The 25,708-nt window shown below is 57.1% G+C and overlaps 3 protein-coding genes and 1 long non-coding RNA gene across 8 annotated transcripts in view; 1 reads left to right on the forward strand and 3 right to left on the reverse strand.

Moving 5' to 3' along the window:
- TECPR1 (tectonin beta-propeller repeat containing 1) overlaps nucleotides 1-11,003 on the forward strand; it is a 27,891-nt gene extending 16,888 nt beyond the window's left edge. Inside the window, exons 16-26 of one of the 2 annotated variants that reach the window (XM_082359697.1) lie at nucleotides 485-612; nucleotides 1,565-1,667; nucleotides 5,336-5,432; nucleotides 5,507-5,586; nucleotides 6,131-6,187; nucleotides 6,610-6,790; nucleotides 7,090-7,225; nucleotides 8,017-8,109; nucleotides 8,884-8,990; nucleotides 9,115-9,234; nucleotides 9,394-11,003. In XM_082359697.1, coding sequence (XP_082215823.1) covers nucleotides 485-612; nucleotides 1,565-1,667; nucleotides 5,336-5,432; nucleotides 5,507-5,586; nucleotides 6,131-6,187; nucleotides 6,610-6,790; nucleotides 7,090-7,225; nucleotides 8,017-8,109; nucleotides 8,884-8,990; nucleotides 9,115-9,234; nucleotides 9,394-9,555 — 1,264 coding nt within the window. In that variant the 3' untranslated portion in view covers nucleotides 9,556-11,003. The remainder of the gene's footprint in view (nucleotides 1-484; nucleotides 613-1,564; nucleotides 1,668-5,335; nucleotides 5,433-5,506; nucleotides 5,587-6,130; nucleotides 6,188-6,609; nucleotides 6,791-7,089; nucleotides 7,226-8,016; nucleotides 8,110-8,883; nucleotides 8,991-9,114; nucleotides 9,235-9,393) is intronic. The other variant, XM_082359698.1, reaches the window with a different exon arrangement.
- Nucleotides 1,899-6,124, reverse strand: LOC309613147. The gene is made up of 2 exons (XR_014235542.1): nucleotides 5,997-6,124; nucleotides 1,899-4,969 (listed from the first exon to the last, which is right to left on the reverse strand). It is a non-coding gene; the product is annotated as an uncharacterized lncRNA (long non-coding RNA).
- On the reverse strand, nucleotides 10,998-14,872 carry BHLHA15 (basic helix-loop-helix family member a15). Its single transcript, XM_082359702.1, has 2 exons — nucleotides 14,800-14,872; nucleotides 10,998-14,112 (listed from the first exon to the last, which is right to left on the reverse strand). The coding sequence occupies exon 2, from the start codon at nucleotides 14,056-14,058 to the stop codon at nucleotides 13,501-13,503; it is 558 nt and encodes a 185-aa protein (XP_082215828.1). The 5' UTR covers nucleotides 14,059-14,112; nucleotides 14,800-14,872; the 3' UTR covers nucleotides 10,998-13,500.
- A 1,582-nt stretch (nucleotides 14,873-16,454) lies between these two features.
- Nucleotides 16,455-25,708, reverse strand: part of LMTK2 (lemur tyrosine kinase 2) — an 86,309-nt gene continuing 77,055 nt past the window's right edge. For all 4 annotated transcript variants that reach the window (XM_082359983.1, XM_082359985.1, XM_082359982.1 and 1 more), the window contains 3 exons: nucleotides 21,494-21,626; nucleotides 21,009-21,251; nucleotides 16,455-20,124 (listed from right to left, as the gene is read on the reverse strand). In XM_082359983.1, the coding sequence (XP_082216109.1) occupies nucleotides 20,096-20,124; nucleotides 21,009-21,251; nucleotides 21,494-21,626 (405 nt within the window). In that variant the 3' untranslated portion in view covers nucleotides 16,455-20,095. The remainder of the gene's footprint in view (nucleotides 20,125-21,008; nucleotides 21,252-21,493; nucleotides 21,627-25,708) is intronic.

Raw genomic sequence — 25,708 nt, forward strand, 5'->3', positions numbered from 1 at the left:
CCGCTCTTGGCGGCCCTGTGTGCCCGGCGCCCAGTCGGACGAGTTGCCTCTGGACAGTGGCAGGGCCTCCGCCCGCAGGAGCGTGCCCCAGGTGGCAGCTGCACCCTGCACTCCAGGGGGCCGTGCTGGCCCGAGTGGTGGCTCATCCTGGTCTGGCGTGACACGCCCGTCCCAGACCCCAGGGGGCAGGGGGCACTCAGGCTGCTGACCTCGCTCCCGTCTGCATAACTCCAGGGATCAGGGGCTCTTGAAGCCCCCGCTCGCTGGGGGCCTGACCGGCTCCTGCACCAGCTCAGGGTTCGCCTTAGCTGGTTAATTCCCAGTGGGAAGCCAGGCGGGTTCCCTTGTGCTCAATAGAGTCTGTCATTGGAGGCCGAAGGTGAGTAAAGCAGGACGTCCCAGGAGGCCACGGAGCAGCGGGGTAGCTGCTGGAAAGCCCTTCAGGATGGTTTCTCCCCTCCTCTCCCTCCCTCCTCATCTCCAGGTTCTGGCGGCAAATGGGAGGCCACCTGCGGGTGGTGGAGGCCAACAGCCGGGGCGTGGTGTGGGGCATCGGCTACGACCACACGGCCTGGGTGTACACGGGTGGCTACGGTGGAGGCTGCTTCCAAGGTGAGGGTGGCAGGACCGGCTCCCCCAGCCCTGCCCCCAGCGTCCCGCACGGGCCGGTCCCCCCTCTAATCCCTGGCTGGCTTCCCCGCCCCACGCCGGAGCCAGAGCCGCTGCACCAGTACTGACGCTCAGCTGACAGCTGGCTGACAGGTGACCTTCACCACTGCCAACCTCCAAATCCCGGGGCCAACGCACAAAGTGTGAGAGCCCAGAGACCAGGCCTCGCCCCCCAATGGGCCTTCCTGGGCACCCACTGCTGAGCTGGAGGCGGTGAAGGTTCTAGAAAGACAGCCGCCAGGGCCAGTCTCCTGATTCCCAGGCCCAGATTCCAGCTCCCCTTTAGATGGGTGGTGCCTTAGGGGACGAGAGCTTGCTGAACCCCTGGGGGCTCCCCGAGTTCTGGAGGTAGGGTCCCTGTGTCTCCTACTGGTAAACGGAGGCAGAAACAAACACCGAAGTGGGACATTCCATGCCACAGCCCACACGCCCTACAGTGGAGGTGGCTAATCCTGTAGAACTGTGGTCCACTGAGACCCCAGGAACGCACATCCGTGCAGGTTTAACAGCTTCCCTGTTTGTGAGGCAGGAATTACTTTTGTCCTCGTCTTACAGATGAGGAAAGTGGGGCTCATGGGGTTACATGAGGGGTCCAAGGCACCTTTGTTAGTAAGGAATGAGCTGGGTGGGCTGGAAGGTGGGGGAAGAGGAGCAGGTGAGAACAGGGCATGAGGTGGAGGAGTGTCAGATTCTTCTCACCCAGGGCATGCAACCCCAGGATAATCCCAGAGGAGAGAAACCCAAGCCGGCCAGCCCCTGGGAGATAAGCTCAGCCGGCCTGTGAGATAAGCTCAGCCAGCCTGTGAACTCCTCTCGGCCCTCTCCTCCCGCCTGCTCTCACCTAGTCGGGCGGGCAGGTGCGGCCTGGGTCCAGCATCCTCCTCTCCACCCCCAGGCCTGGCCAGCAGTACCAGCAACATCTACACGCAGTCGGACGTAAAGTGTGTCTACATCTATGAGAACCAGCGCTGGAACCCTGTCACGGGCTACACCAGCAGGTGAGCCAGTCGGGCGCCCGCGGAAACAGGACCGAGCTGAACGGGCGCATCTGCTGTAGCGGGAGAGCTGGCGTCTGGCCCCAGATGTGGAACTAACTGGATCTTACTGCTTACAGGATTTTCTCCCTTAAAGTATAATGCGTATTTTAAAAACTCACTTACTAAGAGCATAACATACATAAAGTGCGTGAAACATACACATATACGTACATACGGTGAGATGTATCTAAATATGTTGATATGCCCATATATATCATCAAGTTTTCACAGATCAAACACCAGCGTAATCACTATCCGGGTCACGAAATAGAACATCGCCACCTCCCTCCCCATCCCCTCTGGTGCTTTTTTTTGAGTGGGGTGGTTACTTAACTTTCTTAAAAAGTTTTGCTTCACTGAAGCTGCTGAGAACATCACACCCTCCACCGAAATTATTTTAATTCTCCAAATGTGAGGCTTTGGGACAAGACAGTCAATACGTTGTGTTTGGTCCAGAAGCGGGACACTCTAGAAAATCTAGATTGTATGCAGCTATTTATTTCCTGCCCACTCAGCACAGAAACGTATTTCTCATACCCTGTCCTGGGGTATTTGGTTCGTTCATTTTAGAAAGTAAGCGAGTTGTGGTAATTCTTAGCTCTTAAAGCCGCTGCAGGGGTTTCAGCCGGCCAGAACAGCGGTTCTCAAACTTGAGCCTCATCCAAGCTCTGCGCTGGGGCCCCTCCCAGACTTGGCCCTGTGGGTCTCTTCTTTCGACTGGTCCCATTTCACATCCTGTATAGTAAAACTACGATCCTAAGTAGAGAGCTTTCCTGAGTTCCCTGAGTCGTTCTAGCAAATTATCAAACCCGAGGAGGTAATGAGAACCACCCCCAATTTGTAGCCAGTTGGTCAGAAGTGCAGTATGGCTGGTATCTCAAGTGGGGGCAGTCTTGCTGGGGACCATGCCCTTTACCTTGTGGGGGCTGAGTGGTGTTGCAGTCCTCCCAGTTGGTGTTGGAACAGCCAGTTCTCTGCAGTGGGTGGACCTGTCCACACTCTCACAGGCAGGGCATGCCCCACATCTTTGCTGGTTTCTTATGTTTTAGCCACACTGGTGAGTGTGTAGTAATATCTCCTGTTTCCAGTTTCTGTTTCCTGGGGGCTAATGGGACAGAGCACCTTTCATACATGTACTGGCACTTGGATACCCTCCTTTGTGAAATGTCCCTTCGAGTCCTTATCCCATGTTTTGGTCAGATGATCTCTTTTCCTTGATTTGCCAGTGCTCTTTACATATGAAGGTGTGAGCCCTTTGTCTGTTATTTCTCCTGTTCTGCAGCTTGCTTTTCACCGTTAGTGGTGACTTAATTATTAAATGTAGTCCTGTTGATCATCCTTTTCTTTACATAAAGATGGGGCCTTAAAAAAAAAAAAGATGGGGCCTTTAAAAAAACCTCTTAAGAAATCTCATTAACCCCAAGGGGATTAATACATCCTTCTATCTCTGGAACAGCAGTCAGCAAACTTTTTCTATAAAGGACCATATAGGAAATAGTTCAGGTGTGGTGGACCTTAGGGTCTCTGTCACAGTGACTCACTCTGCAGCTGCCGCTTGAAAGCAGCCACGTAAACGAATGAGCATTGCTGTGTCCCAATAAGACGTTATTCCTGGACACAAATTTGAATTGCACAGAATTTTCACGTGTCACAAAGCATTATCCTTCTTCGAATTTTTTTCAACCATTTAAAAATGTAAAAACCACCCTTACTTTGTAGGCTGTGCTGAAACAGTCCTGATTAGGCCTGTGGGGTATGTTTTGTCCACCCTGTTCTGGAAGCTTTATTCCTCTGTCTTGTCCATTTAGGTCTAGAACCCCCTGGCCTGAACTACTTGGTATATCGGGTGAGGTAGGGATCAAGTGTTTTTGGTTTTTTACTCTCCAGTGACCCACACCATTTATTGAAAAGACTGTCCTTCCCCCTTGCATCACAGTGGCCACCTCTGCCTTAACTCCAGCGTCCATGTGGGCAGTGGCCGTTCCCAAGCCCTTCTCTTCCGTGAAGCCTTGGGCATCCTTGTGCTAACCCTACATTGTTCCAGCTGCCGTCCCTTTATGGGAAGTTGTCAAAGCCTCTCATCTTCTTCATCTAGCTTTGGCTCTTCCTGGATCAGTTCTAGATGAATTTCAGAAGCAGTCCTCAAAAGCTCTTGGGGTCTTGGTCAGGATGGCCTTGGATCTGTAGGTCAGTTTGGGTAGAAACGTTATCTCACATTCCTAAATCTCCAAAATCTGGACGCAGTTTATACCTCCATTTATGTAGATCTTTAATTTCTTCTTAATAAGGTTTTGTGATTTTCTATAACGGGGTCTTGACATCTTTTATAAATGGTATTTCATATTTTTGAGTCTATGATAAATGGCACAAACTTTTAAATTTCCTTTGTTTTTTCAAAATTGATGAAAGGAAGAAATTTCAAATAACATGAAGAATAAACTCTAATCCCACCAACCAAAAATAGTAGCCACTATCAGCATTTTGGTGTGTTTCCCCCTGCCCGTCCCCAGTGTGCCTGCGTTTGCTGGTGGCAGGGGAACAGTCAGACATGTACAGATGGCCTGTGACAGCCTCCCAATTTGATCCCCGAGGGTGGACCTGGCTTATCTCACCTCTCCTCGGTCTTGGACGTGTAGACTGTTTGTGACCTTTTGCTGTCGTCTGGACAGTTTAAAGGATTTCCTCGTGTGTAAATATTTGTGAGTCTCTCTGTTCACCCCAGTAACTCAGGGTTTGAGCCCTTCTAAGGGAGCTGATACACGTTGCCTGCATGTGTTCTGGAAGCCTCCACCCCGGCTGTGTGTAGGGTCCACACGAGATGCTGACCTGCTTGCCTCTCCCCTTCCTCCTCACTCCCTACTTGGTCCTCGGGAGAAGAAAAGCAGCGCCGGGCTCCCCAGCCCGTGTAGAGAGTGCAAAGCCAGGGCCACAGCCGCCCGCGGAGACCACCGTGCGCTGTGTGTTGCTGGGAGTGTATCAGTCAGCCGGGGCTGCTGTAACAAAACACCACGGGCTGAGCAGCTTAAACAGCAGACGTTTATTCTCTCCGTTCTGGAGGCCGCGGAGTCTGAGATCAGGTGTCAGCAGGCTCGCTTCCTCCTGAGGGCCCTGGGGAGGATCTGTTCCGGCCTCTCTCCTGGCTTCCGGGGGCCTCCAGTGTTCCTTGTCTGGTGACTCAGTTGTCACATGGCCTTCTCCTTGTCTTCACGTCGTCTTCCCAATTTGGGAAACTTGGGTCCAGATGTCCCCGTTTTGTAAGGACGCTGTCATAGTGGATTAGGGCTCACTCAATAACCATCTCATCTCAACTTGATTCTCTGCAAAGACTCTATTTCCAAATGAGGTCACACTCATAGGCACTGGGGTTAGGGCTTCAACGTCTTTTCAGGACACAATGACCCACATCACGAGAGAACGAGGTGTGGGGTTCCTCGGGGGGGTGGCCTGGCTGTGGTTGGTTGGCGCCTGGCCCCCGTGTGATGTGGGGTCCCCCCGTTGCTGTCGCCGCCCTGGGGCCATCCTGTTTCCGCCCCCTCACCCCTCCAGAGATGCAGCCGTCCCAGGGGCCTGGGCGGGGGGGCCGTTCTCCCCTCTCTCTGGCGTCACCTCGGCCCTGTTGTCCTGCACAGGGGTCTGCCCACCGACCGGTACATGTGGAGTGACGCCACGGGCCTGCAGGAGTGCACCAAGGCCAGCACGAAGCCCCCATCCCTGCAGTGGGCCTGGGTAAGCTCCGGGCTGGGGCGGGGCGGGGGCTGCAGTGGGGGGTGTCCGCCCGCACTGACCCGCCCGTCCCCCAGGTTTCTGACTGGTTCGTGGATTTCAGCGTCCCTGGGGGCACAGACCAGGAGGGGTGGCAGTACGCCAGCGACTTCCCTGCGTAAGCATGTCTCTCTCTGCGTGGGGAGGGGGCTGGGACCCCGAGTGTCAGGCCTGGTCAGCCAGGCAGAGTCCCTGCCCCCTTCCCGGCAGTGCAGGCCCTTCACGGTACACAGTTCATGTCCAGACGGAGGACGGAGCCGGGCCAGACTGAGCCGGGGCCTGAGCCTGGCTTCTGAGCAAACCCAGGCTGGTTTATCCTGGACTGATCCCCCCCGCTTTGGCCTCGGGCCCTGAGCTTGACTGCTCCCCAGAAGGGCTCTGATGGCGCCTGGGGGTGGGGAGGGCTCAGAGGCCCCTTAGCTAGAACCCACCCCCAAGCTGGGCAGCTGCCAGCCCCAGGGAGACCCCGCAGGGAGGCCCGGGCGGGGCCAGAGGCATCTGAAGCAGGAGGACGGTGTCCTCCCTTACCTGCTGCCCCCGAGCCCCGCCTCGGCTCACACTGAGGGCTGGGCTCTGTAACTCCTGGGGAAGGGATGTGCGTGCAGCGTCACCTTCCAGGAACTTCCACGGCATGATCTCAACGTCAGCTTCTTCCTCTGCAGCTTGTACCACGGGCACAAAACCATGAAGGATTTCGTCAGGAGAAGGTGCTGGACCAGGTAAGGAGGGAGGTAACTGGGGGTTGCCGCCATGACCCTCCCTGCCTCGGCCTCAGTCCCTGTGGAAGCAAAGGGGAGGTTAGAGGCGGGAGGAGAAAAGAGGATCAAAGTAAATGTCAGCCCAGGAAGTGCCCCCGGGCTCCCAGTGCTGTTTCTGAAGAGTTTGTTTTCAAGAACAAACAAGAGAAATGTTGGCAGGCTCTACAGGACCCGCAGGACGGGAGGAAGGCCTGGCTGGGGGGTGGAGGCCAGGCAGGGGCGGACGGCGTGAAGGGTGCCGCCCACTGTCTCCTCGGTGGGGGGTCGGAGGTTGCGGCCCCCGCCCTCCCCGGGGCCAGGGGCCTGGCTGTCCCGAGCAGACGGCCCTGAGGCTCACGGCGGCATCAGGGTGCCCGGGGCTTTGCTCTCTTCCTGCCGCACAGAAAGTGCAAGCTGGTGACCAGCGGGCCCTGGCTGGAGGTGGCCCCCATCGCCCTGGGGGACGTGTCCATCATTCCGGAGACCCCGGGTGCCCACGGGAGCGGGCCCGGCATCGCGCTCTGGGCCGTCAGCGACAAGGGGGACGTGTTGTGCCGTCTGGGCGTGTGCGAGCTCAACCCCGCGGTGAGCACCTGGTGGGGCCCAGGGCCTGCCCACCTGCCAGCCCTCTTGAAGCTCTGGCGGATTCTTACCGAGATGGGACTCCTTGGTGGAGTCGGGCAGGGATCAGGCCTCCCCAGGCCTCTGCCCAGGACGTTCCCTGGGACCGGTGGACACCGCTCGTGGCCCGAGGGGTCGCCAAGCCCTGCGGGCAGTTGGAGCTGAGGACGAGGTTGGCGTGAGGAGCCGCCAGTTCCCGGAGCCCGGGAGGGTGACAGAGGCGGGGCCCGGCCGCCCTGAGTGTCCCTCCTCCCCGCCTGCAGGGCTCCTCCTGGCTGCACGTGGGCACCGACCAGCCCTTCGCCTCCGTCTCCATCGGGGGCTGCTACCAGGTGTGGGCCGTGGCCAGGGACGGTTCCGCCTTCTACCGTGGCTCCGTGTCCCCGTCCAAGCCGGCTGGTGAGTGCCACCCCTCGGGGGGATCCCCACCTGCCGCCACCGCTGCCATGTTGTGACGGGCGCCCGGGGGCGGCTGGAGCTGCTTCCGCTTCCGGGGAAGCCGGCTGACGGGTCTCCGTGTAGTTCAACAAGCATTTACCGAACACACCTGTGGACCAGGCGCGGGGGCCGTGCTGGGCTCCCCCGAGGCCATCCCCCTCCGCTGGGACTGGCCCAGGGGTGGTCACCTGGCGATGGGGCTGCCCTTCACCGTCCTTGGCCTCCTGCCCCTCGGGGCCAGCCCTGGGCACCCCGCACAGCCCATCCACAGTGTCCACCCTGGCTGCCCTCCGGGAGCGCAGGCCGTGCAGGCTTGTTCTTGGCTGGACTTCTGGGCAGTGTCCGGCACGGGGATGGATGGACCGACGGGTGGGTGGTGGTTGGCGCATCGCCAGCCTCCACGAGGGGCAGTGGGTTCGCACAGTGGCCCTGAGGCTGGGTCTCCACCGCGTGCTGGGCCGGGCACCTTCCTGGCCCTGTTCGGGACAGCGGCCCATCGGGCCCCACCGTCTGGAAGCTGCCACAGCCTCGGGCGGGCCCTGGGGAGGGCCCTGGGCAGGCGGGGCATCGAAGGGACAGCAGGACACGGGTCAGCTCGCGCTGGGCCCTCTCACACTTGTGGTCCGGCCAGTCTGGGGACAGAGGCCGGCCGCACCTGCTCGACCCTGTGAGCTGCAGAGGAGGCCACGTGCTCCAGGAGCACCGGGGTGACAGTTTCGGTGCTGCATCCCAAATCCAATCTCCCATCGCAGGCGACTGCTGGTACCTCATCCCATCTCCTCCCAAACAGAGACTGAAACAGGTGTCCGTGGGGCGCACAGCGGTGTTCGCCTTGGACGAGAACGGCAAGTGGTTTCTGATCCCCAGAGGTCACCAGGGGAGGTCTGGGGTTCCCTGAGCGCCCCGACCGGATGAGCCCAGCCCCTCGCCCGCCCCAGGCCCAACACGAGACCTTCCTAAGCCCCATGAGAGGCCGCCAGCCTGAGGTCAGCCTCCAAGCAGGCCCCTCCCCCAGGTCATGCAGGGTCGGGGCCACCAGCCCCCCCACCGGTGCTCAGGCCTGCCTGCACCTCGGGAGGAGGACTCAGTGCCAAGGCCTGGGAGCATCTTCTAGGCGGTGCCACCCAGGCCCGCGACTCGGGAGCCCCGCGGCAGCTGGGGCTGGCGGAGCTCACCTGCCCGGCCCAGGCCATCCCTGCCCCGCCCCCCGTGCCACCTCCAGCCAGCTCCGCCCGTGCCCTTTAATGGTCTGTAGTTGTTGTCACAGCTGAGCAAGGCGAGGAAAGGCGGAATTGGGACTGGAACCCAGGGATTTTATTCCAGACCAGGTCTCTTTATTGTTTGAAGAATCCCTTGTCCTCGGTTTCTCATGCACAGAAAGCAGAGGAGGGTGCCAGCCCAGCACAGCGGGACAATTAGGAAGTGGGGGGAGGCAAACGTGGGAGGGCAGGGCTGGCTCCGGCCAGGGTCTCTCCGGCTGTGGGTCAGCAGGAGCCCCGGGCAGCGGGGGGGATGCAGAGGGAGACCCCGCCTGTCTCGTGGTCAGACCCCCCGGCCTTGCAGACCCCGAAGTGGATCCCGACGCTCGGGGCCTCACGGTATTGGCGCTTCTCTCCTAGGGAACCTGTGGTACCGCCAGGGGGTCACACCCAGCTACCCGCAGGGCACCAGCTGGGAACACGTGTCCAACAATGTGCGCCGCGTGTCCGTGGGGCCCCTGGACCAGGTCTGGGCTTGCCCTGGGGTCGGGGACTTGGGGGGCATCCGGGTTTCTGCTCTGGTCTCCCCACTACCGTCTCCACGGCCCCCTGCAGCGGTGGGGCCGGGCCTTCAGTGGGTCTGCATTCCAGGTCTGGGTCATCGCCAACAAAGTCCAGGGGAGCCACAGCCTGAGCCGGGGAACCGTGTGTCGCCGCACGGGTGTGCAGCCCCTGGAGCCCAAGGGGCAGGGCTGGGACTATGGCATCGGGGTGAGCAGGGCTGGGCACGGGGCGGCTGTGCTGGCCTGGGGCTCTGAGCCCTGAGGGCTCTCAGGTGGGAGGCCCCAGGCAGAGCCCCCCAAGAGTCCAACCGTCTAGAAGGATGGTCTCTGCCCCTTGACCCCAGGTCACTCCGCTCTCTCCTTTCAGGGGGGCTGGGATCACCTGTCCGTCCGGGCCAGTGCCACCAGGGCCCCCAGGAGCTCATCCCAGGAGACGGCCGGCAAGCGCAGAGGGGAGCAGGGCCTCCCCAGTGGGCCCTCGAAGGTGGCCGGTGCCCCGCAGGAGACCCCCAATCCCGTCTGCTGCTGAGGCCGCTTCCCCTCACCTGGAGCAGGTGTGATGCTGGGTTTGAAAGACCAAGGTTGATGCAAGCCGTCCTGTCGTGAGCTGTTCTCGTGCTGAACATGCTGAAACGTGGATCCCAGAAGTGGTATCTCCAGGCCCAGATTCGAGACTGGGGAGGGAACCTGGCCTGAGGTCATGGCCACCTGGGAGGCACTGAAACAACCCAGAAATGTGAAGCCCTGTGGACGCTGTGTGTCCCCGGCTGCGAGAAGAACGTGGGGTGTGGGGTGCAGACCCCTTCGCCCCGGCCTCTCCTGCCCGTCCCTTCCCTCTCTGCCTCCTCCCTCTCCAGGACGGGAGCCTGGGGCCTTCCAGGAGCACTGCCCCTGGGGAAGAGAGCCCACGAAGGACCCCTGAGCCCTGGGCATCCCCAGACGGCGTCGGCCCTGCCCCCTAAAGAAAAATGGCTGTGGGGCTCAGGGTGGCTTTGCCTGGACCTGATCAGTTCTCAGAGCAAGATTCGCAAACGGGGTTTCCTTTCAAAAGTTAAGGAAGGAGTTGGAAGGTTGGAAATAAGTGCTGGGGAGGGGCGGGTGGGCCGGGCCCTCCTGGGGTGGTCGGAGGACGGAGGGGCCGCCCGTGGCTGCGAGAAGCTGTCCAAGTGCAGAGTCAGAGTCACCGTCGTCGGTCCTCAGCCAGCCCTTCCTCTGATGGGGTTGGGGGCTGGGGGCTCCTTTTACATCGGATCATGTCGCAGGGGGTGGGGCGGGTGGAGACCTGCTGAGAGGGGCCTGGAGGCCTCAGCCCGGAGCAGAGCCCTAGGGAGGCACCCCCCAGGCAGCCCCACTCCCAGCAGGCAGCTTCTCAGCTGCTTTTTTTTTTTTAAATCAGAAAAAGGCCCCATTTGGTGCAGCCTCAAGTTGGCTTCCCACAGCCAGACGCGTTGCCCGGGGGTCATCAGAGCGCATGTCCCGTCTCTGCTCATTTTGAGATGGATCGAGCTGACCGCCAGCTTCCCCGGCGTTCCCGTCAGGAGGGCTCGGCTGTGCACTGTTTTGTGGTGCAGTGTTTGCCGCCCAGAAGCTGACTCTAAGGAGGTCTCCCTTGGGTCCCCTCCTGAGGGGCATTGGAGGGAGCCGGTGGCCTCTGCCTTTGCCTCGTCTCCTGGAGGTGGGACCGGGAGGCGTGAGTCTGGGGGCAGTGCCCAGGCAAAGCAAGTGAAGGGCCGGGTGGGCGGCGCCCTCCTGTCTGTTTACACTCGTGGTTGTCAGGTTTCTCCGAGCGGGCATCACCGTTTCTTCTGCGGCAGCGCCCTGTCGTCCTGCTGTGACTCGCTGGTTTCACCCTGCCCTCTCTCCAGGGCGACTGTGTCCCCTCCTTGCGGAGCACCAACTGCTGACCTGCTCAGCCTCACCGAACCATCTCGATTCCTCGGATGCTTTATTCAATAAAAACTTAGGCCAGACTGTCAAGGACACGATATGTTTTATTGCTGCACTATGGTTAAAATGCACAGTTCCCCAGCCATTCGAGCTTGGGGCAAAAGTAGCAACTGCCGTGAAACCTTTTATTTTGGTTTCATTAGTACTTTGAAGAGGTTGTTAGGAAAAATAAAAGCAAATTGGGATCATTTAAGAAACATTTTCACCATAATTATAGCGGGGGGGCACTGGCCATTCAGTTCCAGGTAGGTTTTCTCTATAGAAAAGTCGCAGTTCTGGTTTCTGTCACCCCCGAGCTCATGCAGGTCTAGTCTGCAGGTGGGTCCGTGGCCCCCGGTGCTGCCCGGGTGGCCCGGCCTCAGAGTGCGTGAGTCTCTGACTTCAGGAAATGCACAGCCTGGAAGGGTAGGGCAGGGCCTTCTCGCGGGACAGAAGCGTCCAGCCTGGGCTTGGAGTCCAAGACGAGGGTCGACGGAGCGGACCTGGCAGCAGGCTCACCAGACCTGTCCCCTCACCACCCCCTTCCCCATATTCGATACCCCAAAACTGGACTGGGACCTTTAAGGCTCCTTTGTGATGTGGCCACAGGGCAGGCAAGTGCCCTCCAGCCTCGGGTGGAAAAGACTGCACATCTAGGCCCAGGCAACCCTCTGGGAAGCAGAGGGGGTGCAGATGCCAGTTTGGGACAGAGGGACAGAGTCACAAAGGCTGTTGTCCTGCAAGGTGGTGATCCACAGGCCCCTGGTCACCAGGCACGGGCTCCTGGACGGAGCTTCTGCTGGGCACACCCCACCCCAGGCTTTCGGCTCAGTTTGCCGGCTCATTCGGCAAGTTCAGGGACGCGCTGAGCCCTGCTCTGGCCTCAGCTCGGCCAGAACAAGGGGCACCAGGCTTGCAGGCCTCCCTCTCCTAACACGGGCCGTGTGGGCCCCATCTGTCCCGAGCTCAGAGTTGCCCTCAATCTCGGTTCCCATTGGTGGGCCCCTGACCACTGACCTTCCCGCGTGGCCACCCCTGGGGGGCAGGCCAGGACACCTGGGGTCCCCCCACCCATGCTGAAGGTCGGCTGGGGCGATGGGGCCAGGGCCAGACCAGGCCTCCGGGGGCCACCAGGCACTGGGGCCTAGCGCCGGGGGTGTTGGGGGGGCCTGGGGTGTCGGCTGGTGTCTGACCTGGAAAGTTGGGACTGAAGCACCTCATGGCTCTTTCCAGGGGTGCCACCTGCTGTCCTTGACGAGGCCAGGGCTGACGCCAAGCTGGGCGGGGCGTTACGTGGCCGTGGCCGGGGCCGGGACTGCCGGGGCGGGAGGGTGAGGCTGTACACGGAGGCTGGGTCCTCAGCTGCGGCAGCCCCGCTCCCAGCCTGGCTCAGCCCCACGCAGAGCATGCAGAGGCGCCTGGCCCCCGACGGCTCTGCGGCAGGTCTGGGCACGGGGAACCCGGCCCCACGTGCCAGGCCAGCTCCAGCCTCTCCACAGCCCTGTGGCTGGGCTTCCTGCCCGAGATGCAGAGGGCCCTGTCCCCTCCCCATGTTGGCCGTGGGCAGCCGGACAAGGGAGAGGAGTTGCCAGCAGGGTTGAGAGCAAAGTCACCAAGCCTGTCAGAGCCAGCAGGGCGGGAACGCCGCAGAAGGAAGCGTGGCCCGAGGCGGTGGGGACCTGCCAAGCTTCAGTCCCGTCTTTAAGGAGCAGCACCCGCTGGGGGAGGGGAGCCCGTGCCACCCCAGGCTCCTCCCCGCAGGGCCCCCAAGTGCAACCAGGACCCGAGAACATCTTGAGGTCTGTCAGACCACCCTCTGCCACTTACATGACCGCAAACACGACAATGAGCAGCAAACCTGGGTGGGACCCCGAGGGAGGCCTGGGGACAGACCCTCTCCCTGCAGGAGACCCCTGACCGCTCCGGGGAACCACGGCCTAGCAGCCTCTCTGCCCGACCCCCCAGCCCCGTCTCCGGTACCCTCGGTGCCGGGCCGCAGACCCTCCACGGTCAGGAGCCCCACCCGCAGGAGGGAGCAAAGACCCCAGCCCCTCTCCGCGACAAGGTTCCTTCAGAATTAATGGGAGGGGACCTGACTGGGGCTTCTCCCCGACAGATGCTGAACTGGACACTCCAAGCACCTCTGCTCAGCCCCACTCCCCTCGACGCCGCGGGCTTTGTTTGCTCCGTGCCTCAGTTTACCCCGAACGAGGAGGCTACGGGGCAGGTTGGGGGAGGCCCCTCCCTGGGCCTGGGCCTGGGACCGGGCCTGAGCAGTAACTGGGGAACTTACCCAAGCAAACCTTTGCGTGGAATCTCCCCTCACCTCGGGAGGCAGCGGGAGTGAAGAGGAGTTAGTGACAAGGGCCGGCCAGCTCCGGCCTAGACGATGACGAAGCAGGTCCTGGGACCCTGTGGAGGCATGGGCCTCATGCTGCCCCGAGCCGTGGCCTCCACCAGGCCACTCCCCGGTCTTGTCCCTGGGCCCTGGGACGTGCCCAGGGCTGGGAGGAGCAGGCCGGGCCGCTGACCCGGGCGGGGCGGCGCGCTAGGAGCCCTCGCGGAAGCTGTGGATCTGCGTGGAGAACTTCTGCAGGTGGCCCTCGGGCGGGGCCTCGGAGGCCCCGAGCGCGCCCCGGGCCGCCGGCTGCGGCTGCTGGTAGTGCTGGCAGAGCTTGGGGACGGGCCCGTCCAGGCCCGGGAGGCGGCCGCTGGACATGGTCAGGATGGTGGCGGTCAGCGACTTGATGTAGTTCTTGGCCAGCGTGAGCGTCTCGATCTTGGAGAGCTTCTTGTCGGCGCGCACGTGCGGGATGACCTCGCGCAGCGCCTGGAAGGCGTTGTTGAGCTTGTGCATGCGCTGCCGCTCCCGCTCGTTGCTCTCCAGCCGCCGCTGGACGCTGCTCTCCCGCCGGCTCCCCGGCCCCGGCCGCCGGCGCCCGCCCTCCGCCCGCGCCCCCTGCGCGCGCGCCCTCCGGCTCCGCAGAGCCTTGGCCGCGTCTGGCCCCGAGCCCGGCGGTGGCCTGTCGGGCGTCCGCTCCCCTGGGGTGGCTTCTGGGTCTTGCGGGGGCGCCCGGCGCCGGGGAGGCCGGCTCTTGGTCTTCATGGTTCCAGACTGGTGGTCCTGGGGGTGGTGGCTCTGAGGGGGGCGCCTTTGGAGCTGAAATCCAGAACACAGGCCACCCCGCGGTCACTCGGCAGGCCAGTGGACGCTCAGGGCAGCTGTCCCCAGTGGTGGCTGCCCAGCTGGTGCACAGTGACGCCAGGGTCCTTCCCAGTCACTCTCAGGGCCCTGAGCTGACCCCACCCCCACCCCCCATGCCCCTATTTGACCTTACACTGACCCCTCAGACCTTTCCCTGGTCTGGTGGCCCCCTCTCCCCCTGGGTGACACGTATTGACCCCTGGACCTTTCTCCGGCCCCATGCCCCTCACCGCCTCCTGAGTGCCTCCTGAGCTTAGGTGGCCGTTGACACTTGGCTGAGACCGCCCGGAGGCGCGGCCCCATCCTAGCCCAGGGCAGGCCCTCTGCCCGAGGCTGCACTACCTCCTGGTCGCCTGGACGGACAGGCACCAACTCCGGCCACCACACTCACCGTCCTGCCCCACTGGACGTCACACATGCAGGGACAACACTGGTGCCAGAATGGCTGTGGACGTGAGGCGGCCGTCGGAGGTCAGAGGTGGACGGTGGCCAGAGCCCGCCGCAGTCCCCAGGCCCAACACGTGGATGGCCGCGGCCAGAGCTCGAGACCCGGACCCCCCACCCAGGTTTCCCTCCAGACGCCACCCAGCCCTGCCCCAGGGTCCTCTCCCCGCCGCCCCACCCGCACCCCACCCCCGTTACCTGGGGATCCGTGGCCGCACGCGCTGGGGCTGCCCACGGGGGACAAGGACACGTCGCTTTAGGCGCCGCGGGCGGGGCGGCGGCCGCATGTAAATGAGCCCGTGGGGCGGGCGCGGGGCGGGGCCGGAGTCCGCGTGTCCCCGCCCCGCGGCGGGGGCGGGGCGCACCTGCGGGCTGGGGACCTGGGGCCCCTCCCCGCCCGCGAAGGGTTCCCGGGCCGCCTCCCCGCCCGGCGCAGGCCCCCCGGAGCCAGTTCCGCGGGCCTCGCCGCCAGCCGGCCGGCGCGGAGGGGAAGCACCTGGCCGCCGCACCTGGCCTTGGGGTTAAGGCTCAGCACACGGAGCCAAAGTCGGATTCGTGGAAAAGCCGTTTTGCAGTAATACGGGTTTCTCAAACGGGCGGCGGCCACTGCCCCGAAGAGCAGTAGCCCAGGCACCCCGCGCCCTCACCCCGCGTTTCGGGAGGGCCCTGCAGCACCGGGGGCTTGAGGACCCGATGCCGCCACGCCCGCGGCGCCGCGCCAGGTGCGAGCGGGCGGAGCCCTGCCCGGGGAGCACCTGCCCGGCCGCCTGTGGGCAGCTCACCGAGAAATAACTGGTCATCGGTTTTAGGAGGTCCCCAGGGGCGAGAGGCAGCTCGAGCTCAAAACCGGCTGCCACCCACCTGCTTTACTTCATCGTCCCCTGCCTGTTTCCTCACCTTTGACCGGAGCACTCTAAGGCGTTAAAAGCAGCAACTGCACAGGGGTCTTGGGGGCTGATGGGAGGCACTGGAGTGCAGCAGGACCCGCGGTGGCACACGGGCCTGGGCTCCCACCGGCTCCGGCCCCGCAGGCCCAGGGTCTGCGCTGCCCCCCGCGCTTCCCCCGGACACTGCCACTCGCTGCCTGTCTTGGGCTCTGGGAATGGGAGTTCACAGGTCTCCTCCATCTACTCGCTGAGGGTCACTCTGCAGTTGGTGTAACCTGAGCTGGGGCCAGGCCCCTATTTTGGTACAAGGAGGCCCATTTCCCTGCCTGTGACAGCTGGGACCAGGACAGCAAGGAGGGGACACTCGGGGAACAGAAAGGCTGGTTTTGAGCTGATTAGCCTCTGGGCTTAGCGCTCCTTCGAGGCTGGATCTCAGAAATTAAAATGCTTCTGGGACTTCCCTGGTGGTGCAGTGGCTATGACTCCGCGCTCCCGCTCCCAATGCAGGGGGCCGGAGTTCAGTCCCTGGTCAGGGAACTAGATCCCACATGCGTGCCGCAACTACGAAGCCCGCACGCCCCAGTGAAGATCCTGTACACGGCAACGAAGATCCCGCGTGCCACAACTAAGACTCGGTGCAGCCAAATAAGTAAATAAATACTAAAAAAAAACAAACACGAAAATGCTTCTGAAATTCATCAATAAGTCCAAAGGTTTGAATTACAGGTACACTTCATGGCAGCGCAAACAGTCCGTGCTAGTTTTCCGGTGATTATGCAAATCTTCGTGTTCTCGGGTGCGTGGGGTTTCGGTCTGTCACAGAAAAGGGCATCCCATCTCTAGAGACCAGGGCAGTGAGTGACCCAGGGCTGCAGGCTCCAAGCACCCACAGTGGGGCAGTGCCAGACCGCCCACCCCAGGCCTTACACCGTGGAAAACACACAGAATCAATGCGGTAACAGAATCTATAAATATATAACTATATTTATTTTGAATATTAAATAGTTTTTAAATTACAAGCAGTTTATTGAATCACACTATGCATCAATATACAGTAAAAATCTTACAATTTAAAAATGTACACGATTTAAACTGAAAGTTCATTAACTATTATAGTGCCGTGAACCTCTTACAACTGTGTTAAAGCACAACAGGGAAACCTGGGAGGTGGGATGGCCCCATGCGTCCTCATTTGCGGCTGGAATGAAGCAGTGTGGGTACTCACAGCGGGCTGCTGTTACCGTCTATCTACGCCTGTGCCAACTTGAACTTAACCATGTTCCAGCCATTCAAATAACAGGTCGTTGGTGATTCAATACTGTCCATGCATCTTTTAAGAATTAATTTACATACTAAAGAGAGTTTTCCTTTTTGATAGCCAAAGCTTGAGCCAACCCCGCTACTACTTAGGAACGTTGTTTTTGAGATTTACGTCTGAAGTAACTGTGTACACCCATTCTTATTTTAAGGCTACTTCTCCTAAGGCTAATATCTTGAAGCCCCTCGTAACTGAAGCCCGGCATCTCCAGCCTCACACTTGGTTCGCTTCTGGAATTTTCAGATGACGGGCTGAGTACAGTAAAACCAGGAGCTGCCTCCCTTGCACCTGGGCCCTCAGGACAAACGTACAGAAAGTCATTAACCCCACAAACACCCTGTGGAAAGTGTTAATAAAAGAGGCTTTGAAAGCGGTTTCAGGCAGCAAGACATACAAAGACCTTTCTTAGATAAACCCATTTTCATAGAAACAATCGCCTGTACACTCAAAAATAGAACAGATACTCTGTTCTCCATTCAGCTTCCTGGAGCTTCTTCACCCTTAAGATGAATGGCTTCTTACCCAGACGCACAGTCCAAGTTTCAGAAGGATTTTGGGGGAGCACTTTTTCTACATTGCTCTTACTGGCTTATGACCAAGTCCTTTGATAACACAAATTAACATCTAGCTAGGAAGGAGATGAAGGTTAGATTATTTTTATTGTAGGACTTGAGATACGTAAACTCCACCAAAGTAAGACAGATCCCAAAGGAGGCCAGGAAATATCGTTGTGAACCAGGTATGACAAACCTCACCCACATTATCTAGAGAATTCCACTGATATTATTTCATTGTGTAACTTATTAGAACAAAAGCGGTTTAAAAACCCACTACTGGTAACCGAGTGAAAGGAAAACTGAAACAAACAACAAAGCACATGCTGACATTTCAAAAATGGGCAGAAAATTTTAATCTACATAATTTCTTGTGTATTGCTTGAGATTTCAAAAGAACATGTTAATTCCCATGTTTATTATAAATATAAAATCTTCCCGACCATGCAACATCACACTAAGACCCACTACTCCAACCCAGCCCCACCCCTAGCTCCCTGTATAAAATGTTTTTGGCAATTCATTATCAGAGTGATGTAGACCTTAAAATAAATTAAAATGGGAATTATGTTGTTAAAAATCTCCTTAATCATAGTGAAAAATGTACAGCCCCAAAGCATCAATAAATTTACCACAGGCTGACTGTATAAGAAGACTCTCTAGTCTATGGATCTACTTGATTTTAGTCATTAGATCTGAACTCCATAAACCTGTAAATTTAAAAAAACTAGTGTAACTGCCTCTCATTTTTCTTTTAACCAAGACCGGTAGATGTAAAACTTCAGAAAACTCTGGAAGTCTCCACAGCAAGAAATTGAGAGTTACGACAGTTTTGGCAAAATCACCTCCTAATGCCCTGTTAACTGTGTTTTCAACATGCACGTCCCAGGGTCCGGCTCTGGCAGTGCTCTGTGCTCACACCGGGGGAGGGGAAGGGCGCCCCTGCCGCTCTGGAAAGTCATTGCTAGTATAAAAGGGGGCGAGCCAGAATTGATAACATAGGTCACAATTTACTACGTCAGCTCTAGCCGGCGCACACACCTGCATCGGGTCCCCAAGTCCCCGTGACCGATGTCCTGCAGCCCCAGGCGGGCCTGGCGGGTCATCCCAGACTCTCGCTCGAGTCGGGAAAGCATGTCAGCACCGGAAACCCCTGGGGTGAGGGGCCGGTGTGCGGGGACCCAGCCCCAAGGCCCCACCCTACACACTGGCTGCCACGCTGCTGGCAGAGCAGAGCTCGAGGGCCGCAGAGTGACGTCAGCTTTTTATTACCAACACCCGACACCTGCCAACGTCGTGAGGCTGCTCTGGACACGCTTGGTCCTTTCAGAGCAAGGGGAGAACTGGGGGCTTAACGCAGAAGGGGAGGGTCAGTGCAGATGAGGCGTCTGGGGGCGACGGCCACTCGGGCTGCCCGAGGGCCCGACCAAGAGGACGTGCTGGCTGTGGAGGCTCCTCCGTCGTCCTCAAGGCTGCGGGATGTAGTGTATTGCCTCGGTTACAGCGGCCAGCCGCACATGGACGGGACACGATCCGGACTGGCTCTGGGGGCTATGAGAAGCTCAGCACCTCAAGGGCACAGACAGAAGGAACTCAAACCGTCCTTGGCCCCCAGGGCCCTCTGTGGAGCAGCTTCTATGCTCCTGAAGGAAGGAGTGACCACACAAGGGCCCTGAAGCCACCGCCGTCTGCGCTTCTAGAAACCAAGCGGAAGAGCCAGCTCTGAGGGGAAGTGACTTGGGGCCCAGCTGGGAGGAGGCCTCGTGGCCCCTGGGGACAACGGGGGGACCTGGATGTTCCAACCAAGCCGAGCTCAGGGAACCACCTGTCGATTTGTACCAAAAGGGTTTTTTAAAAGTTGGGGGAGGGGCGGGTGGGAGAATCACACAGAGGGGCTGCAAGACCCGTCAGCCCCTCAGAGGAGCCTCAACTGCAACAGGGAAAAAGCCACCTTAGAGGGAAGAGACAGAAACGTGTTTCATTCCATCAGCCAAACAGAGCAGTCTTCCTGGACTCATCAAAAATATTTCCTACAAGAACATAAAACACTAACATTCAGAATCATTTATCATTTACGAAAGAGTACCATATGTACAATTCCAACAATTTCTAAAGACAGCATAACACTCAAAATACTTAAGTTTTACAAGTACCATGCAGAGCAAACAAACTATAAAACAGAAGAAAAAAAAATCAAACTAGTGGATAGCACCAGCTTGACCTGCCTTACTTTCCTTGAATAATTTAAGATTCTGTACAATATCAGGGACTCTGAGGACATTTACCCGCAGTGCAATCACAGAAAGCAAGTAGTGATTTCCTTAAAAACAATAAATATGGCTCGCTGGGGCCAATCCCATCGTGGTCCTCGGGGACCTGTGCGTGGATGGGACGCACAGGGGCGGACGCGGAGAACACCCCACGCGGGAACCAGAAACCGCCCGGAGACGACAGCGCCCCCATGCCGGCCAGGCTCCGGCTCCCCGCGGACGGCAGGAGCGCGGGCCCTTCCAGCGAGCGGGGCGGCGAGGGCAGCAAATAGCTCTGGACGAGCTGGACGAGCTGGAACAGCTGGGAGACCACGCCTGGGCCGGGCGTCCCGCCGCGCCGCTCCCTCGGCCTCCTGAGTCCTCCTCCCCGTCCCGTGTCAGCAGCTGTCGAGTGGGCGCCGCTGGGCAGCCGGGAACAACGCCGCCGCCGGGGAGCCGCCTGGGCCCGAGGTGCCTCAGCATCACCTAATCTTTTTCCCCGTCTTCGCTGCTTCCTGTTAGGAGAGAGCAAGCAAGGCTGTGTTTTAAAACGATCATCACAGATAAAAGCAGTGTGGACGGCGTCTGAGCTTCGCTGCAGAAAGAGGAACTGGAGCCAGAAGTGTGGCTCTCAGCCACCTGCCCGGCCGCTCGCCGCTTCCTGCGACAGCAGCACCTGCCAGGCTCTCTCGCAGACACATCTGCGCGGCTCACACGCTGCTCAATGCCAATGCTTCGGGCGCGGGAGAGAGTTGGCTCTGAGCCCCACACATCTGCCCCCGACAGATCATTAGGTCATGGGCGTTATCTAATCGGCACAATTAAACCCAGGACAAACACAAATAAAAGCCTTTATATTTCGCAGTTATTATTTGATCTGCAAACTTCACATCAAAAAAGTGTACCTATTAACATTTATCTTCAATCTAGTTGTGGGGAAAAAAGGGTCCATATGTTCAGATACCACTACTTCAAATGTGCCCGGCCCATGACCTCCCCCGGGCCTTCTGGTGGCACACGAAGACTAGGACTTAATGGCAAAATCAACATTCCCGGGGTAGGGCCAGAGCGCATTTGGGTTCAAGCCCGAAGTCAGGGCCAAGTGTTCTTTAGAGCATGAGCTTTCTGAAGAGCTGCTCCTCTGGGGGAAAGGAGGGGAGATGGGGGTTGGGGGCTAGCAGAAAAAAGGGAGAACGGAGAAGAAAGGTGGTGGAGCAGCCGCAGGGCCACCCGGCCCAGCAGGGCAGAGACGGAGCCCGGAGGTGGGCGACGAGGCCCCGGAGCACGCTGTCAAGGCTGTGAGCTCTTTGTAAAGACTTGTACAACCTTCTCTGCCGACACCGGGAGAGCACCCCGTTCCCGGGCAGCCGGCCCTCCCCTGGCTCCGCGCCCTCCTCACCTCCCTGCTCCATGTCCGAGTCTGTGAGGTGCGTGAGAGAGAAGCTGGCGATGCTGGCGGGCGTGATGGAGAACCTGGAGTAGGGCGCCACGTGAGGCCAGCTGGGCTCCGTGCTCCGGGGCGGCGGCGGCGGGGAGAAGTACTTGGATGTCTGAAGGGAAGGTTTGGAGCTCAGGAGGTGACTCGTTGTCTTTGACATAAAAGGGTCCGGGGAGAAGTCATCATCCCATTCAAAGCCTCCACCTGGAAGTAAGAAATAAAAGTAACTCTCCTTTCATGACTTCGTTTTAAGGAACAGAGAGGGCAGTGCAGGCGTCCAGGTGGGCTCAGAGGGGCACAGACCACCCTGGGCACAGACGGCAGAGCTGCCCACCCCCCCCCCCAGGGTCAGAGGGGGTCTTTGAAAGCGACATGTGACGTTATCCTCAGAAACAGCTCACATCACACTCATGTTTAGTTGCTTTTTAAACCTGCCAATGAGATACCTTCTTCATCAGTGGAACTTTCGGAATTCATGCACCTGCTCGGGTAGGGGGAGCCTGGCGACGGTGTGGGGCTGCTCAGCTCCGGCCCGCACGCCTCTCCTCCGCAGTGGCCCAGCTCTTTGGTTGGGGTCTCCTGAAAAGCCCAGCAGAAGTTCCCATCAGCGAGTGCCTGCTCTCAGGAGCCCTGGGGCAGGGGCCCTCGCTGACCATTTGTGACCTGTCCCTCCCACCCCTGGGGAAGGTGGGCCGGGAGTCCGCGCCCCATCTCTCCCGTGGAACAGGCTCTAAATCCTGGGCAGACACACAAAGCGGCCACAGGAGACCTCGGAGGAGGAGACGCAGCAGGCAGGTTGGGGAAGAGCGCTGGAGTCAAAGGACACCAAGCCATCGGTGAACCAACCCCACCCCTCCACCCCACCCCCGCCACGTGGGTTCTGGCTCCAGATGCAGGAAGGGGGTTCTTCTGATGCTTAGAAAGAGGAGAGGAAATTCCAGGGGTTTGCTTTTTTCCCCCTGTTCTCTTGCTCCCAGCCTAAGCAATCCTGGGTGACAGCAGCAGGGGTGGCAGGCACCTGTAATTCTGAGGGCGGTGAGCTTCCTCTCTGCCTGGAGAACCCACACGCCTTCTCCCTCTCTGTCCTCCCGCTGCGCAGCTGCACAGCGTACTGTTGTAACCCAAAGCCCAGCCTTCTGGCCAGAGGACCAAGAAGAGAAGGCCAAGAAACTGGACAGCCCAGGGAGGGGGGAGCTCAGAAAAGGGATCCCATCAAGTTGTTTATGAGCTCCCGGCTTACCCCCAGCTGCTCAGGGTAGATCTGACCCTAAACAGCACACCAAAGAGTTGAGAACTGAATTTCAGGGAGACCACTGCCATGGTCCAGTCTGGCCAGGGGGTGGCACGTGCACAGGACAGGTTCACACAGCACAACAAAGGCTTTGAAAGGGGACCCCAATCCCCAGAAGGCTGGTTGGAACTTGTGACCTGAACCAAACTGGGTCAACGCCTTCTAAGAAGAAAATATCAACATTCTCCATAGAATCTAAACAAGGCACAGAATCGGATAAAATAATAAGGGTACAATCTAAAATTTCTCAGCAAACAAAGAATAAGGAAAACCTCAATTCCCAGGAGAAAAAACAATCAACAGATGCCAATGCCAAGATGTCCTTAGATGTTGGAATTACCTGAAAAAGACTATTATAAATATGCTCCTACAAAGTATGGGAAAACACACTGGAAATGAATGGAAAAGTCTCAGCAAAAGAATAGATAAAAATAACGAATTGTGGATTTCGGAACAGAAAAATACAATAACCAAAATTTAAAAACTCACTGGGTGGGCTCAATAGCAGGATGGACATGAGAGAGGACAGAATAAGTTAATGTGAAGTAGATCAACAGAAATGATCCAGTCTGAACAACAGCAAAAGCAAACACTGGAGGGAAAGAAAAGAACAGAGCCTCAGGGCCTATACACTAGGATATTACCAAAAGGTGTAATGCTGGAGTCCCAGAAACAGAGAGACAGAGTGTGGTGAAGAAGAAAAGAAGAAACAATGGCTGAAAGCTTCTCAAATCTGGTGAAATACATAAAACTACAGGTTCAGGAAGCTTTGCAAACTTAAAATGAGATAAATACAAAGAAATCCATGCCTGTAATCCAGAAATCCATAATCATACTACTGAAAACCAAAGACAAAGAAAAAAACTCCTGAAAGCAGCCAGGGATAATGCTGAAAGAAAAGAACTATCACCTCAGAAATCTATGTTCAGAGAAAATATCCTTAAGAAATTAGTGTAAAATAAAGACACTCTCAGATGAAGAAAAACTAAGAGAATTTGTTAAAAAAAAAAAAAAAAAAAAAAAAGGCCACACAAACTTCTTCAAACAGAAGGGAAATGATAATAAAAAGGAACCTGGAACATCAGAAATGAAAAAAGAACAGTAGTAACTATCTGAGTGAATATAATACTATTCCTCACCTCTTCAGTTTCTTAAAACATGTTTGATGACTAGAAGTAAAGCATAGAGCACTGTGTGATGGGGTTTTTGATGAATAAACATATGACACATCAGACAACCTGAAGAAAAGGGATAGGGGGGGATGAAGGGCCCACAGGGTACAGGGATTCTTATATTCCACTTGAAATGGTAAAACACTGATTCTAAGGAGGCTGTGAAAAGTTAAGTATGTACATTGTGATCCCAAGAACCACTCCAAAAACTACACTAAGAGAAGACGTATAGTAAGAAATGCAATAGATAAAAGGTAATTCTAAAAATTGTTCAAATTACCCAAAAGAAAGCAAAAAGAGGAAGAAAAGAAATAACAACCAGAGGAACAAACAGAAACACTGAATAAAATGGTGCACCTAAATCCAAATCCAAATAATTCTATTAAATGTAAGTGGCATAAAATACCAATTAAAAGATAAAAAGTTTCAGAATAGATTTTAAAAACCACCTATGTGCTATCCACAAGAAACTACTGTCAAGTACAGGGATGCAGGTACATATAAGGATGAAAAAAGAGACATCACACAAATACTACTCAAAAGAAAGCTGCAGTAGCTTTATGAATATCAGAGAAAGGAATAAAGAATGACATCATATAATGACAAAAGGTCAATTCACCGAGAAGATATAATAATCTTAAATGTGTACGAAGCTAACAACAGAACTACAAAACAGATGAAGCAAAAACTGACAGAAATGAAAAGAGAAACAGACAAATCCATAATTATAGCCGGAGACTTCAACACTCTCCTCTCAGTAATAGACAGAACAAGTAGACAGAAAAATCAGCAACAATACAGAAGAAATGAACAACCAACTGCACCTGACACTTATAGAGCAATCCACCCACCAGAAGCAAAATACACACTCTTTCAGGTGCACATGGAACATTCACCAAGATAGACCATATCCTGGCTCTACAGCAAAATAACACATTTAAAGGAGTTGAAACCCTACAAAATATGTTCTCTGACCAAAATGGAATTACACTAGAAATCAGTAGCAGAAAGGTAAAAAAAAAAAAATCTCCAACCCTTGGAAATTGAACAATATTTTTTATAAATAATCCGTGGGTCAAAGGAAAAGTCTCAAGGAAAATCAGAAAATGTGTTGAGGGACTTCCCTGGTGGCTCAGTGGTTAAGAATCTGCCTGCCAATGCAGGGGACACGGGTTCGAGCCCTGGTCCGGAAAGATCCCACATGCCGCGGAACAACTAAGCCCGTGTGCCACAACTACTGAGCCTGTGCTCTAGAGCCCGCGAGCCACAACTACTGAGCCCACGTGCCACAACTACTGAAGCCCGAGTGCCTAGAGCCCGTGCTCTGCAACAAGAGAAGCCACCACAATGAGAAGACCGCACACCGCATCTACGAGTAGCCCCTGCTCACCGCAACTAGAGAAAGCCCGCATGCAGCAACGAAGACCCAACGCAGCCAAAAATAAAAAATTAATTAATTAATTAATTATTTAAAAGAGTCAATCACGTTTTTATATACTGGCAAGGAGCAAATGGAAACCAAAATTTTTAAATTACCTTTTAAAGTAGCTCCCCAAGAAATGAAATACTTAGATATAAATCTAACAAAACACGCAGAGGATCTGTCTGCTGAAAACTACAAAACACTAAGAAGAACTGAATAAATGGAGAAACATACTGTGTTCATGAGTTGAAAGCCTCAACACAGTAAAGATGTCAATTCTCTCCAAACTATGCAACTCCCATCAAAATCCCAGTAGAATATTTTTGTGAACATAGAAAAGCAGCACACAGGCCCCCAGGCTCCCCGTCTGCCCCAGGACAGGCAGTCCACCTCACACCTCTGGGGGCTCCTGGCTGTAAGACTACGACCCAGGTGTCCCGAGCGGGGCTCTACACGGCCCCAAGGCCACACTGCCGAGCCCCGGCCCGTCGTTACAGCGACCAGCGCTGTGACGCATGGGACTGAGCTCAGAGCTCACCTGCCCTGTGACAGGCCGGAGGGCAACCGCGCGTCCCGTTCACTGCAAGGAAGCATCACTGTCCGCCGTTTTGGCCTTGAGAACACTGTGCATCCGGAAGGGGCAGCGTGAGAGCTGAGGGTCAAACACCCCGCCAGGCTCATTTAGGGCCCACGAGAGGCACATGGGAGACCACCGATGTGGGCGGAAGCTAAGGAGACCCTGCGCGTGAAGTGCCGGCACCCAGACCGCTCACTC

This window comes from Balaenoptera borealis (assembly GCF_965194805.1).
Source record: "Balaenoptera borealis genome assembly, chromosome: 16".
NCBI lineage: Eukaryota > Metazoa > Chordata > Mammalia > Artiodactyla > Balaenopteridae > Balaenoptera > Balaenoptera borealis.